Source organism: Polyodon spathula, chromosome 10 (genome assembly GCF_017654505.1).
Source record: "Polyodon spathula isolate WHYD16114869_AA chromosome 10, ASM1765450v1, whole genome shotgun sequence".
NCBI lineage: Eukaryota > Metazoa > Chordata > Actinopteri > Acipenseriformes > Polyodontidae > Polyodon > Polyodon spathula.
Genome location: NC_054543.1, coordinates 20,749,987 through 20,766,714, shown reverse-complemented (window position 1 = coordinate 20,766,714; position 16,728 = coordinate 20,749,987). Strand labels below are relative to the sequence as shown.

At 38.2% G+C, this 16,728-nt stretch overlaps 1 protein-coding gene across 1 annotated transcript in view; it reads right to left on the bottom strand.

Moving 5' to 3' along the window:
• Positions 1-1,550: 1,550 nt before the first annotated feature.
• LOC121321510 (synaptic vesicular amine transporter-like) overlaps positions 1,551-16,728 on the bottom strand; it is a 36,704-nt gene continuing 21,526 nt past the window's right edge. Inside the window, exons 10-16 of the mRNA XM_041260494.1 lie at positions 16,231-16,326; positions 12,381-12,459; positions 10,669-10,720; positions 8,149-8,212; positions 6,629-6,748; positions 5,960-6,093; positions 1,551-3,474 (exon numbers count right to left, since the gene is read on the bottom strand). Of these exons, the coding sequence (XP_041116428.1) occupies positions 3,370-3,474; positions 5,960-6,093; positions 6,629-6,748; positions 8,149-8,212; positions 10,669-10,720; positions 12,381-12,459; positions 16,231-16,326 (650 nt within the window). The 3' untranslated portion in view covers positions 1,551-3,369. The remainder of the gene's footprint in view (positions 3,475-5,959; positions 6,094-6,628; positions 6,749-8,148; positions 8,213-10,668; positions 10,721-12,380; positions 12,460-16,230; positions 16,327-16,728) is intronic.

Sequence of the window (16,728 nt, the reverse complement as noted above, 5' to 3'; positions counted from 1 at the left end):
TTGAGAGCCACTGTATACCATGTATGTAACACTTCATTATATATTTATTAAGCTTTTAAAATTACGGTAGACTTCCCTGCCCAATACACAGTTTGTTTTTAATTAATTGCATGGTGAATTCCTCTAATCATGCATTTTCTCTGGTACTGTTTGCTCGCCTCAGTAATAAATAAACTGAACATAATTAGCTACCGGACACTTAAAGTATTATAAAAATATTTGATATGCATACAAATGTGAAGGTTGAAGTGTATATTACACATAGTGTGCAGGGAGTCTGACAACTTTAAATATGTTTAGGCAAATTCCATGTCAACGATCTCGATCACATTCCTAGTGGGTCTGTGTGCCCTACGCCTGTTACAAATCCGCAATCACCTAAGGAATCTTTATTGTATTATCTAATATGCCGTTATCTATATGAAGATTTCACTTGTATAATTCAAATAAAATCTACAGTACAGGTCAGCTGTAAGTATACAGAATTCAAATATGCTATAGTTGCATTGATAATTTCTTGGTAGTAACATTATACTGGGTGCAAATAACGGTATATCATTTTAGCAACACAACTAATGTTCCGTAAGGTTACACATGGTTAATACAAGTGAATAAATCTAATTCATAACCACAAGTACAGGAAAGGCTTAAATATTTTCATAACTACAAATGTTGAATTATCTAGGTAGTCTGTAAGAAATAATCTGTAGTCCTGTACTCTCTGTTTCATCGGCGTCACAGTCACGGTCTGTTAAATGTATGTACTCTTTCGTTAATTAAAACCTCTCCCAAGACCAAATTAACTCCTGATAAATTATGACAATTAACATGGATTGGCTTTTAAATTCCCACTCAAACTAAATAAATAGCCACGAAAAAAATTGCTTGTTAAGATATTAACATTATTTCATAAATTAACAATTTCGGAAATCACTTTAGGATGATTATTTAATAACGAAAGTCCTAACGACCGCTTGAAAATGCCAAAATCAACATTACATACGGATTTCTTGATTAAACACTGATTCACATTTTGAAAATCCTGCCCTAAGTTTCAAGCCACTGGATGGCACACCAAGGAAGACGGGTTTGATATAGCGAAGTTGCCTCAAACTAGGTCTCCTAGAGCCAGGTTTCAGGCCAGTGTTCCTGAAAAAGTCGCTTTGTGTTCCCTCAGCTTGAATGTAAACAGAAAATATTTTAACCAATTCTTCTATATTTCTTTTTTAAGATAGTTCTTAAAGGATATGAAATGTTAATCCTGGGGTTTCTGAATGGCTCTTCTGGAACAGATATGATCGCGAGGTGTGCAGGGCTAGTCATAAGGTAGGGAAGGTTCACACTTGGAGCTACACATTGGCTATGGCGCTCCAGTAAGTTAGTGAGGTAAAATAAACAAGAACTGAGTGTCCTCATTGCGCTACAGTGGCCCGGCACCCAGTAAGCTCAAACAGGACCACTGCAGTGCTGGCCTTTGTCCTCCAAGGACCAATAGCTCGCTAACATCTCTTGTGAACCTCCTGGGCTTGGAAGAGAGAACACCCACTACCTTCTGTTCTCCTGAGCTGTTGTGGGAAGTTGCTGCAGCCAGGGACCATAATTGGACATTTCTCAATTAGTGAGAAAAATGGGAGTAAAATAAATGAGCTGTCATTTAAAATCTTAAGCAGACATTAAAATTGAAATATGAAAACCCTAACAGGAGACATAGGGTGAGTTTAGAGACTTAAAACACATAACACAGAACTGAAGTACTCAGAAAACATTTATTACTGGATTGCCCTTGCCTAAAGAGCAACATGTAATACAGTACACAAGCACACCCTCACCCCTCCACTGTTCAGGGACAGCGTTTCTCCACTACATAGAGAACATCTGCTGACAGGTTGAAAGAAGGCACATATATATTTTTATATACAAAAAGAAAAGTTTTGTTAACACTTCTCACAAGACATTACTTTCTAAGTAAGTTCCGTTATTTGTGCCCATTGTCTTCAGTGCAAGAAAAACCTTCTACGATAGATAGATATATTTTCTAAGCTACTTTTTACCACTCTGAATGCTTGCTTGTGTGGCTAAATGCAGTGGATTATTTCAATTAGTAAATTATTAGCATTGTACTCCTGCATTTTTTGTATAGTTTCAATCTCCATGTAATCCATTGGTTGCTTACTCACTAATCTTTTTTACAATAGGAAATACTTTAAAACAGTTGTTTTTTTAAAAAAAAGAGGAAGCTTGTATTCCCCCTGACAAACACATGCATGTAAACTAGGTGGACTGTCAACAAGGTATGTTTCTGATAAAATTGTGTGCTATATAAGAATGGAAATAAAAACAGAATGTGGTTTGTCATGAAATGGAAAATGTTAAATATTGAAATGGAGAATAACTTTCCTTACTATTGCCATGTCTAGCTTGCTTTAAAACGAGTGGCATGTTGTTAATCTCAAATCTAATCTGCATTGAAGTAAAACAAACAAGCTTCCTGGTACACAATCACCTACAGCACAGGAAGTGACTATGTACCCTCTTAGGGACTACAATTTTAAACCCTTGGTTGGCATTCCTTTTCAGTTCAACAGTAATATAATTGTATTATCTATAATTCTTCAACTAAATGAAAGCTACAACATGTTTAGTAATGTGGTGGGTATAAAAATACACAAACTGTTCTAAAGCTGTAAAAGTTGTAATGTAATGTAACTTCGGTGTTCAAAAATATGTTACTACAGTATTATACTCTAGCAGTGTGTAGTTTTTAGTTTAAATTGTTCACTAGAACAACTGAAACAATAAAAAAACAGTTTTGCAGTAAATACCATAATACCCCACCAGAACCATTGTTTATGTTTATTGTAATGAACCATTGTTTATAATGGGAGTGCAAGTCTCAGTTGAGATCCTATTTAAATGTAACACAAGTGAAAATCATGTATTAACAGTGGACCACACTAAGCTGAATTTAAGCAGTTATTAAAATGTATAGGCTTTTCTTTTCACTTACAATGCCACAAAATTAGATGTACATTACTTATACCTGCAAATATATAATTAAAAATATAGGCAAACTTTTAAGAAAATCAAAAATAATTGAATTGTTTTTTTTTCCCCCAGCAATAAATTACTTCCATAAATACATTAACATCAGCTTTATAAGGTTGCCGGCTACTTATTTTGTATAGAATAACAAAAACAGCTGTAACACTGGGCAATAAAAACAGCTTTGGTATGCTTCAGTGGTACACCATATTGATACGGTACATTTAAGAAACAGAAATTTAAAATGGGACATTCACAAAAGCACACTGCTTTATTTTGTACAACAGAATAGATATTCTGAGGAGTAACATACATATATGGCTCCTGTTACTCGTCACTTTCAGACTCTTCATCTTCCAGAGGGTATGGTTGCATGCTGTTCTGAGTGTACATTCTGGTCTTGACTGGATGCTTGTGATCCATTAATATAGCCTGAAGAGAGAAGAGGTTCCAGTCTGTAGGCTCTGTTTAAGAGTGCTAACCGAAAATTTGAAATTCATTTCAAATCCAACTCAAAAGACAATGCCTGAAGAATTTAAGAAGTACAGCTTCTTGTATATCTCCTCCGGTCATGATTTTTTAATTACATTTTTTGAAATAGTTAGTGTGGACTCTATGGCGTTCGAGAAGTTTCCTTGACAAAACATATATATATATATATATATATATATATATATATATATATATATATATATATATACACACACACACACACACACACACAGTGCCTATAGAAAGTCTACACCCCCTTTCAAAATGTTCACCTTTTGTTGCCTTATATAGTCTTTTTTTATTTTTTTTATTTATCTACACATCCTATCCCACAAATTCCAATATTCTAAAAAATTATTCTAGGAATTTGTAGAAAATTAATTAAACAAAAACTGAAATAGCTTGATTGGATAAGTGTCCACCCTCCTTGTAATAGCAATCCTAAATTAGCTCAGGTGTAACCAATCACCTGCACAATCACACACCAACTTACGTGGCCTCCACCTGTGTTAAATTGTAGTGATTCACATGATTTCAGGAAAATTCAGCAGTTCCTGTAGGTTCCCTCTGCTGGATAGTGCATTTCAAAGCAAAGGTATAAAAAATATCAAAGGCCTTAAATATCCTTTGGAGTACGGCCAAGACGATTATTAAGAAGTGGAAGGTGTATGGCACCACCAAGACTCTGCCTAGATCAGGACGTCCCTCCGAACTGGATGACCGAGCAAGAAGGAGACTGATCAGAGACGCTACCAAGAGGCCAATGGCAACTTTGCAAGAGCTACAGGCTTTTCTAGTCAAAACTGGTCAAAGTGTGCATGTGACAACAACAACCCAAGCACTTCATAAATCTGGCCTGTATGGTAGGGTGGCAAGAAGGAAGCCATTACTCCTGAAAGCCCACCTTGAATCCTGTTTGAAGTATGGAATAAAACATTCAGGAGACACTGTAGCCATGTGGCAAAAAGTTTTGTGGTCTGACGAAACTAAAATGGAACTTTTTGGCCTAAATGCAAAGCGTTATGTTTGGCGTAAACCCAACACAGCGCATCACCCATAGAACACCATCCCTACTATGAAACATCATGTTATGGGGATGTTTCTCATCGGCATGGACGGGGGCACTTGTCAGGATAGAAGGGAAAATGAACGGAGCAAAGTACAGAGAAGTCATTGAGGAAAACCTGCTGCTGTCTGCAAAAAGCTGAAACTGGAACGGAAGTTCACCTTTCAGCATGCCAACTACCTAAATCCAATCGAAAGTTTTTGGTATGACTTGAAGACTGCTGTCCATCAATGCTCCCCAAGGAACTTAACAGAGCTTGAACAGTTTTGTAAAGAATGGTCAAATATTGCCAAATCTAGGTGTGCAAAGTTGGTAGAGACCTATCCCAACAGACTCACAGCTGTAATTGCTGCCAAAGGTGCTTCCTCCAAGTATTAACTCAGGGACGGGTAGAGACTTATCCAATTATGATCTTTTAGTTTTGTATTTTTAATATATATTTTTTTTTCTCAATAAAAACTTTTAATCCCCTTAACAGTGTGGAGTATGGTGTGTAGATAAGTGGGAAAAAAAATCCTCATTTCAATGAATGAAACTCTGAGGCACTGACACAACAAAATGTGAAAAAAGTTCAAGTGGGTGTAGACTTTCTATAGGCACTGTATATATTATCCATTACAAAATAGATACACAGACAGGGAACTTAAAGTACCATTATATGCAACGATGAAGAGTATATAGGCCTATTTAATTTGGGATCCAAGTATTTTATTTGTAAGCATGTCTGTTTGTTCTGGAGGCAGGTTCACTTTGGGAATGTTGAACATTGTAAATAGGGGAGCACTGATAGTCAGTGCTGAGTAGTAAAGAAAATGCCATGATCTGTAATGGATATTTCTCTACATTAAACAGCAGTTTCAAATATAATTTGAATTGTCTTTTCACATTTCTCTTAATATCATACAATGTTCCAATGCTGAGTTATCAAATTTTTTCTCAACAGCAGCCTTTCTGTATTTCACTCAACATAATGTAACCCTTATTGCCTACATATTTGGGACTTTTTGTATCAATCTGTAAAATACAATATGCTATATGGCAAACTTGAAGCAAACTTACTTCTGAAGCAGTGGAATGCTTGTACTATTTTTAATCTAAAATCACAATTACTTTGCTAAAATGACCCTAACTAAAAATATTTTTCCATGCTCAAATTTCACATTTTGATCAGAGAACCTGGAGGTTGTGGTAAATTCACTTACTAATCCATTTTTCTGGATCTAGAGATTATGGATATGGCACATTCTGTAAATCTCAAGTCTCCAGAATGTTACAATTGCCCTAATTGTAATGTATTGGACTTTGTGTTGGGTTCTGTGGGTAGAAAGCTCTCTATTAGGTCAATGGCAGCACTCTTACCATTTTCTCTTCCTTGGCTGGTGGGCTTCTGAGGAAGTAGCAGAGTGGCGCAAAGAGTATGTCAATGATCCCAATGATCGTCATCAACCAGGGAAACCCAATGCTTCGAGCAATCGCACCACCAGTGGAAGGGCCTGAGGATTGAAATTTCAAGAGGTAACAATGAAGACCAGAGAATCTGGCACTGCACTGAAATTGAATGAAATTTAATTTCTGCAGGCTTATTTATATAATCGTGTCAAATTTATAGCTTATACCTATTAGTTTCCATGTTTCCATCTGCTACTGGGAACGGCTTGAAAGTGATTTGAAATTAGGCTTGTTTGTTTCCATCAGAAGCAGACAGAGATCAAATCTATTTCAATTGGGACTCTCTCAGCCCCATTTAGGATTGTGGACTGGCAGAAGTTTAATAGTTTCATCTTTGAGTTCTGATTGAAGTTATAGATTACTCTTTCATGGTGTCTGCCTGTACCCCCTGCTATTATCCATCAAATTCAAGGTAATATAATAATTTATTTGAATGTACATGTTGACAGAATTAGTTAGAAAAATGAAGTAGAAAATTGCTGTTCAAATTTAAGTAGAGTTACATACAAAAGTGAATATTTCTCACTTATGGAAGCCATTTGAAACAACACAATGCTAAAACCACTGAAGCATGCTTACCCAATGCAAATCCCATGCAGAAGGCCACATCTGCGATGGCATACACACTTCCGTAGACAGAAACATGACGCAGGTCAACGAGGTAACCCATTATCGGCATCATTGAAGAATCCACCATGCCTGTCACGAACCAGGTAGCAATGTCTGTTAGTATCATTTTACCTCTATAAAAGATAGGAAATATATTCGAGCATACACAGAGTGTGTATTTGTTTGCAGAGTTAATGTTTTTAGTAACATTTTCAATTACAACGCGGAGCATACTGTTGGAACTTTAGTGCTGTGGCCCATCATATCAACAACTATGACTTGGATAAAACCCGAGATAAGGGGGAAAAACAGGTCTTTTTTTCATCCCCCACTTCCACTCTAAAGTAGGAGTCTTGAGCAAATGGAGACTGTCTTGTCACTACAGCCAATGCGCTGAGGAACGGACCAGTTGTGATGCCAACAAGTTCAGTCTGCTTTCTCATGATTATTACTGAATATCTCTCACACAGCTTATATAAGTCTGGTAGAGTATGTGACAGTTCACCTGACTACTACATTTGCATACATGCTATACTTTTTACTTCTATTTTTTTTGTCTCCAGTGTTGGAGAACATGAATTAACCATTAAATAAGTATTACGTGCAGATTGGCAGAGCTGCAATCATGTTATTTTCTGAAAAGCGACATACAGCTATCTATCATACATTTCCAAAATTGCATACACTGCTGACATTTGATATAGGCTAGAGTCACAGACTCTGGGCCTACAACTTACTTGCCTGGCATTTATTGCATATTCTTGAGAAAAACAGCAAGATAGCCAAGTCCACACTTTTGGGTGTCAAGCTAATGGCAACTTCTCTTACAAATGATGGGTAATGGCTGAGGAAACTAAAACCTCCAATATAACATTACAATAGCTAGTTAACTTCCTAAGAATAACAAGTTGGAAAAATAACTTTATGCTGACAAGCAACTTCAAGGCTACCTCAGCACATGACACTTGTCACATTTTTTGCACAGAACACAAAAACATTACACACACAGTGCTAAGAAAGAGATGTAACCACAGAACGTTGTTCCTGTACTATTGTTGAGTGCCAGGAACAGGGGAGTGGAAATATTCTGTACAACGGGTATTTAATGTCCTGTAAACTGTAAAAATTTTGAATCTGTTCTGTTATGGAAACTTTGATTCCCTGAATATATAGAGTCAATGCAGTTTCTTAATAAACATCGATAGTCACTTTTTAAATGACATCAGTCAGCATCAGTTGTAAGATTCTAGGAATACTTTTACAAAAAAAACATGCTGGTTTTGTTTGATCCTGTGTAAAATATACACTGTGTAATTTATGAAATGTTACGAAAGTTTGAAGACATTTCAGTCAGTATGATACGTAAAATTTGGGTGACAATTTAGTACTTAACAGTAAATCATCCTATAAATACAAAAGAAAAACAAACACAAAATATGCTGGGCTTAATCAATGTAGTGAGGTAACAGACAGAAAACAAGTTCACTCACCAATGGCAAAACCAACTCCAAAATTTGGTATAATGAGACCATATATATTTTTGGCAAAAGGCACCTGCATGAACAAATGGGGGAAAAAAAAAAAATTTGACTTTGTAATGTTGAATAACGCCAAGTGCTCACTAAGCTCACTTACGAAAGTTAACTACAGTAATTTTGCAATTTTACCATGGTTATATTATTAACTTAATATAGTTTACAATGTTTTACTATACTTTTCTGGGCTTCACAATGCTTGCCCTTGCTTTGCAATGCTTTCTCTTTGCTTGATTACACTTTGCTCTGCTTTTACTAAGGGAAACTTTTATAAAGGCAAGTGTTAACCTGATATTTTGAGGTTCACTAAGCAGCACCATTTTTACTGTCAAATCTCAGAAATGTTGTTCAAATATACAAATATTTATTAAACCAGTATCCAGTTAACAAAACACCTTACCTATAACATGTTTGTAAAACACTTATGCATACATTAATGGGTGTCTTAGAAACTTGATAACTCAAAATATCAAATAATTTTTTTTTGCTTAATATTACCATCAAAAACTAGCTTTTGGGAAAAAAAAGAAAAACTTAAAAATGTTTACAGGAAGAACCACAGAGAAAAAAAGTCCATAAGTGAAAGTGAAAAATAAAATCCAAAAATTGTTCTAAATTAATTACAAATACAAAACAGAAAATAATTGATTGCATAAGTATTCACCCCCTTGAGTCAATATTTGGTAGAGGCACCTTTGGCAGCAATTACAGCCATGAGTCTATTTGGATAAGTCTCTACCAGCTTTGCACATCTGGATATTACACTTTTGCCCATTCTTCTTTGCAAAATTGCTCAAGCTCGGTCAAGTTGGATGGGGACCTTTGGTGAGCTGCAATTTTCAACTCTTTCCACATTTTCTCAATTGGATTGAGGTCCAGATTTTGACTGGGCCACTCCAGGACATTGACCTTTTTGTTTTTAAGCCACTCCAGTGTGGCTTTGGCTGTATGTTTGGGGTCATTTTCCTGCTGGAAGATGAATCTTCTCCCAAGTCCCAGGTGACTTGCAGACTTCAGCGGGTTTTCCTCCTGGATTTCTCTGTATTTTGCTGCATCCATTGTGCCCTCTATCTTCACAAACTTTCCAGGCCCTGATGCAGAGAAACATCCCCATAGCATGCTTTACGGTAGGGATTGTGTTGTCAGGATGATGTGCGGTGTTAGGCTTGCGCCAAACATATCGCTTAGCGTTGAGGCCAAAAAGCTCTATTTTGGTCTCATCAGAACATAGAATATTCTTCCACTCGGTCTCAGGTTCTCCCACATGCCTTATGGCAAACTCTAGCCAAAATTTGATGCAAGTTTTTTTTTTTTTTTTTCAACAGTGTCTCCCAGCTCAGCCTTGGAAGACTGTAACTCCTTTAGAGTTGCCATAGGCCTCTTGGTGGCCTCCCTGACTAGTGCCCTTCTCGCCCGGATACTCAGTTTTTGGGGCCGGCCTGTTCTAGACAGATTCACATATTCATATTCACTCCCATTTCTTAATAATGGACTTTACTGTGCTCCAATGGATATTTAATGCCTTGGAAATGTTCTTATATCCTACCCCTGATTGGTGCTTTTGAAAAACCTTATTCCGGATTTGCTTTGAATATTCCTTTGTCTTCATGATGTAGTTTTTGTTAGGAAATGTACTAACCAACTGTGGGACCTCCCAGAGACAGGTGTATTTAAAATCATGTGAAACACCTTAATTGTACACAGGTGGACTCCATTCAACTAACTATGTGACTTCTAAAGACAACTGGTTGCACCAGAGCTTATTTAGGTGTGTCATAGCAAAGGGGGTGAATACTTATGCAATCAATTATTTTCTGTTTTATATTTGTAATTAATTTAGATCAATTTGTAGATTTTATTTTTCACTTTGACATTATGGACTTTTTTCCACTGATCAACACAAAAAAACGAATTAAATCCATTTTGATTCCATGGGTAACACAGCAAAATGTGGAAAAGTCTAAGGGGGATGAACACTTTTGAGAGCCACTGTACTTTTACATGAAACAAACAAAATATTGGATTTGCAGGAAGATACAATTAAGTATTTTTTTATATTATTACTTTTACTATAAAAGTTTGTGAAAGGAATCTGTTGCTTTGATCTGAACAGTGGCAGATCTACATTGAAATACACATGTAATGAAAACAGTACATTGGAGTGTGTTCCTAAGTTAGAAAATCACCCCTAAATATTAAACAATCATAGAGCTCGATTTAAAAATACCAAAAGCAACTTTAATATTTCAATGGCAAACGTTTTGAATAGGTCTTTCTCAATGTTTCCTGTTTTAATGATATGAACAAGGGTTACAGTCAATGGTATAGACTCCAAGGTGTCTTCTACATCTGCCCAAAGGCTTTTTAATTTAGCTGTTTCCACTTCTCAACATACCAAAAGATCAACTAAGAATATATATTTTAGTTTTTAGATCACAATGAGAGAGTTAAAGCAATAATGTCTACATCACTCACACATAAGATGCTTATTCCTACAAGTACCATTCCAATCAGGGCACAAAGCCACCTGTGAATAAAAAAATTAAAAGACAGAAGCAACAAATTAGAAGAGCAGTCGAAACAGATAAGGACACTACACATGTACTTTGGTTATAATACTGTGCTCAGTAAAATAGAAATGAATGGTTGGTTTGCTGGATTTAAAAAAAAAAAAAAAAAAAACATCAAATACAAAGTCTTTACCCATTTTGTTTCACCAGGTCCTAATAATTTAATTTTGAAAAAAATGTTCTTAGAAATTTTAGGATACAGGTCAGAGGGCAACACATGAAAATGTGCTAAACTTACTGCTCACAAAATCACAGATATGTAAATATCAGAAAAACGGTGTTGTCTGGGTGGAGCAAAGAGCTGGGAAAGGTGATCAAATGATGGAACAGCAATGCAGGTAGGTATGTGCAGGGTTCCAGTTCAGAACATCCATGGAGTAATTAAAGAGGTCAGAAATCAAAAAGTGGAAATTGTTGTTTGTCTTCCCCTGTAGCACCTCAATGAACTGGAGGTCTTTGTTAACGGCTTGTGCCATCTGAAAAAAACCATGATCCAATCTAAATACACCACATACATCCTGCTGGAGTAAGGCAAAAACAATTTCTCCTCCCTTTTAAAATGTAATTATTTACTTTTAATTAACCTTGAGGCATTTGTCTCTTGCTACACAATCAACAAATAGAGGGGATGGCAGTAAAGGGGTATTATGGCATAATGATATCACCCTGCACTAGTTTTTTCAGAGCAGCTATTTCACACAACTCATTTCAGCATTTGAGTCAGATTCTTTATTTCACTGTAGCTTTTTGGTCCATGGCTGTGGTCACGCAAGATAAAGGATGACTATGAAATCCGTGTGACCCCAAGTAACAGTGCAATTGAATATAGAGCAGCAGAATCCAGGGAAGGCAGCCAGGTTGTTGAAGACAGCACTACATGTCTGTGTGGCGCCGGTGTTGCAAGAGCAGCCAAAGATTTCAAAACCACTTCCAACGAACCAAGCAAAATTACGACAATAAGCAGAGCTGACTTTATCAGTTCACCAATGACCTAGCAAAATAAGCTTAAAACACAGAATACAGAAAATATCTGTTTTGCTGTAGAACTCAAATATAGTACAAAGCATTTTTATTGATACAGTTGTGCTTCATTTTGTGTTCAGCAACTTATTTTCCAATATATACTATACTGTACATTGACCTGGTAATATTTTAACACTTCAACATCTTAATTACATTTAAGCCAGCTAAGCTTGTTTTCCAAAGTAATATTAAGTGGGGTAGAAATCAGTTGTAGGACTGATAAATGTGAGTGATATTAACCAAAGTAATATTATCATTTGAGAACCATTATATTCTGACCTGGAGATTTCAATGTGGTGATGTTAACAGGATTGAAATTAAGCAGGTTTGACTGTATACTCGGAAGGCACAGAACACTATTTTTGCTTTGTATTTTAAATAACGTAATACTTTTTTTTTTTTTTTTTAGTCTCATCTTTTTGTTCATTGAAAAACCAATCACCAATCTCTACGACACATGAAGTATCAAATAAAGAATATTTTCATTCAAATGCAATGCAGTATCAACATTGACAGACAAGCCTACTTTTAGTAACCTATCACAAATAGAAAACGGAATGAGATTGTGTCGATTGGAAATACAATTTCCTGTACCTTCCCATTTTGTGAGCAAGAACGCCAAAGATGTTGGTTCCAATAAGGTAGGAGATGCTGGCAGGGACAAAAGCGACGCCTGAAAAAAAAAGAAAACACAATCTTATCAGAGGTTTCATCAGCAAAATATAATCTAAAAAAAGTTCAGAATCCCAGAGCTACAATAATGAAACAGGCAGCTAATAAAGCTGTCTGAATGAGTCTTTCATGCCCTGTTTTTTCAAGATCCACTATTTATTTAATGAGCTACACAGAAACAACCACATTTTAACCAACCAATTTTATATATATATATATATATATATATATATATATATATATATATATATATATATATATATAAATGAGAAAGATTTTTATTTTTTGGTTTCCACATTTATCACAAGAAAATAGAGCCTTTCCCATTCAGAGATAATATAAAGTCTGCTTGTCAGAGGAATGAAACTAAACAGGAGATACCAATGATGGAGAACAAGACTTTATTCATTAAATAAAGTGTGGCATCCATGAGTTTTAGATTAATGTCGGGTTCTTTAATTAAAGAAATGAAATATAATTGCCCCACCCTAAACGCTTGTGTTTGTTCATCAAATCATTCATGTGATTTGAAATCTCTTCTATTACAAACTTAATGGTTTTGTCAACATCTCGATCATTCCAGATAAAAGGGGCTCGTTGAAAATGTACTACTGTACTCCCTAGAGAAATGCTTGAGAATCTCGTTTCCTTTTGTGTATATGAGCAGATATGCCAGTATAATAAACCCTCAATTCAATAAAGCAGGAACACTTTCAGGATTTTGATTGGCTTTTTTGTTTTATATGTGCAGCTCAAATGCATCTCTCTTTAACAGCTCCAGTTTCTGAAAAATGTTAAATGGCATACTTTTGTTATTTTCTAGACTTGCATCATACTAGTATGTTCATGTAGAGCTTTTTTCATACATCCTAGTATTCCAGACACACACAGTGGCCAGTGTGAACATTTTCTGTAATGATTCAACATGTATGATTGGTGGCGTTTCTCTCTCTCTCTCCTATGAGGACATCTCATGGCGGTGCCAATATCCCTACCTTTTATCAGCATGGAATTCACAACATTAAAAAATAAAGAATCCTTGTCAGAGGAAGAGTGCTGTGCTGTACTGTAATACGCCCTCCCGGCCACTGGCGGTGCTGGAGAGCTGCCAGTAGTAACAGTGCTGGCCAGGCAGTGGCCATATTGAGCAGCATGACTCAGCATGGCCAGGCAATCAGCTGGCTGATTGCAGGGGCGGGGCTCAGCCCTATTTAAGCAGAGTCTTTTCCCCTGCTCACTCTCTCTGTCCTGGGATAGCAACCTATAAGGTCCGCGCTGTTGGAGTGTGTGTGTTGCCATTGTGAGTTGTCTTCAAGTACCCTGAACAGGCGGCTGCCTGCTTGGAATCCCTGCGCCCTTCTTCTCTTCCCTACCCTGGTGGATCAATGAACATCTGGAGCCTTTCCCTTCCTGTCCCGTGGCATTGAGCGCTGGAGTGAGCCGTAGCGGACCTGGAGGAAACCAGGTCTAACAGACGCGCCATCACTACCACCGCAGCCAGAGCTGGTATTACCGCGACCATTGGAAATTATTGTTTGTGTGCAAGTGTTTGGGACTGTTTTGTTTATTTTGTTTATTTTAACCCAGACTTACTACTGCTGGTATTTCCAGGGGTTTCTTTTGTTAAATTTACTGTTTTGTTAATAAAACCCTGCCCAGCTCTGCTTTGCTGGTGCACAGGTTCCACCTCACTTCCTGTTTCTGTGTCGTCACTTCCGGTCCCACCTGCGCTACACCCACCAACCCCCATCACAACTTGGTGTTAGCAGTGGGATAGCACCATCTAGGGGCCAGGAGGTGAACGGCACCCCAGGAGAAGTGAAAAAAAAGACTAAAAGATGGGCCGAAGGAGCAACCAAAGCTGCTGCCACCAACCCAGATGGAAGACCAGACCAGCCTCCATGGTGTTACTGGTGTGGTAAGAAGGACGGCCACAACTGTCAGCAGCCACCCCACTACCTCCACCACCACCACGTTCACCGTCATCCCAGGAGATATGGGACTGGCTGGTGCACCCTGAGGAAGACCTCTTCCACGACCTCCCCATAGCTATCAGTGTGCTGTGGTGTTGAGATGGGGGGGAGGTGGGAAGAGTGGGAGAGACATCACCCTGCCTCCTTCCCAGAGGTTGCCAGCATGGTCCTGAACTACCTGATGTTAGACATGGGAGGGGACCCAGTCATTCAAGTAGAGGGGGTGGAGCTGCCATCATGAGAGGAGAGCCTGAGGGGAAGGAGCTGCTGCCCTGAGAGTCAGAGGGGAGGAGCCACCGCCGTCGCCTCCAGAGCCTGGGGCGGGGGGAGCTCCCTCCCAAAATATTTTTTTTGGGGGGAGGCACTGAAGACAGCCTTCCACCACTGCTGGATGAGTCAGCAGCACTGCAAGCACCAGCTGGGCGACCAGAGGGAGATGGGTTGGTATACTCGTCTCCACTACTGGAGAAGCTGGAGCTGCCATGGCCGGCGGTGCCCGACCATGATAAGGATCTCTGGCCATTACCTCAATGGCCAGAGGTTCCTGCATCACCTGAAGATACCGGGCAACCATCACTGTTGGAGGAGCCAGCATCCCGGCCACTGCTGCTGGAGTAGCCAGTAGCACTGCCTGTCCCAGCTCTGCCACCAGAGGGTACTGTAATGCACCCTCCCGACCACTGGCGGTGCTGGAGAGCGGCCAGCAGTAACAGTGCTGGCCAGGCATCAGCCATGTTGAGCAGCATGACTCAACATAAGAACATAAGAAAGTTTACAAACGAGAGGAGGCCATTCAGCCCATCTTGCTCGTTTGGTTGTTAGTAGCTTAATGATCCCAGAATCTCATCAAGCAGCTTCTTGAAGGATCCCAGGGTGTCAGCTTCAACAACATTACTGGGGAGTTGATTCCAGACCCTCACATGCCCAGCAATCAGCTGGCTGATTGCAGGGACGGGGCTCAGCCCTATTTAAACAGCGCCTTTTCCCCTGCTCACTCTCTCTGTCCTGGGATAGCAACCTATAAGGAGCCGTGCTGTTGGAGTGTGTGTGTGTGTGTGTTGCCATTGTGAGTTGTCTTCCAGACCCTGAACAGGCGGCTGCCTACTTGGAATCCCTGTACCCTTCTTCTCTTCCTTACCGTGGTGGATCAGCGAACGTCTGGAGCCTTTCCCTTCCTGTCCCATGGCATTGAGCGCTGGAGTGAGCCATAGCGGACCTGGAGGAAACCAGGTCTAACAGACGTGCCATCACTACCACCGCAGCTGAAGCTGGTATTGCCACGACCGCTGGAAATTATTGTTTGTGTGCAAGTGTTCGGGTCTGTTTTTACTTTGTTTATTTTAATCCAGACTTACCACTGCTGGTATTTCTGGAGGTTTCTTTTGATGAATTTACTGTTTTGTTAATAAAACCCTGCCCAGCCCTGCCTTTCTGGTGCACAGGTTTTATTTTTCAATGCTTATTTTTAGCTATTTTCGAGTTTTATGTAAATCTTTTTTGGGGGGGGTTTCATTTTTGATATACTGTATGAAATTACTGTTTTCAGTTACTTCCAAAATACTTTGGAAAAAGTTTTTTTTTTTTTTTCTGTCAATATGTATAGTAACTCGACAGTACTTGCACACTTCTTTCCTTCTTTCCTTTGCTGTCTTCTACAACAAAATATCTCCCAATCCCCTTCATATTTCTTTTTTTTTGTTCTGTTTACTACAGTAGTTATAACATTTTGCTCCCATGAACCAAATATTTCAGTACTTTAAAAACCTATAGGACACTGTACATTTTAAATAAACAAATACCAAGTTGCCATTTTCTTGAACACATGGTCTCCATCATCCATATTGGCAGTGCAGGCTCTAGCATTGCGATGGCCATGTTAGCAAAGCATATGGATCCTAAAAAACAAAAATACAAAGAATAAACCAGCATAGCCTTGTACGCTACTACGAGCATTTTACAGACACACCTTATTGTCTCAAAATAAATTACCTTTTCTGATATGACACATTCTATTGGTTCAGCCTCATCAAACAAGAGGCTTGTAATTGGAGTGGGTGGAAACACAAGCTGGAGATGTATTTCAGCACTTTAATGTCTCCCAAAACAACCATTTCAAGGTAAGAGCACTTCTGAAAACAGTTGTACACAGAGTCATTAAGTACAACAAAAACATAACACTTGTACACAGAGTCTAAAACAAATGCATTTATTGAGCTGTGTTCGGTGCCTAGTCATTTAAACACATTGATTATTTAATTTCTAAACTACTTTATAAAAAATAAATAAACATGATACCA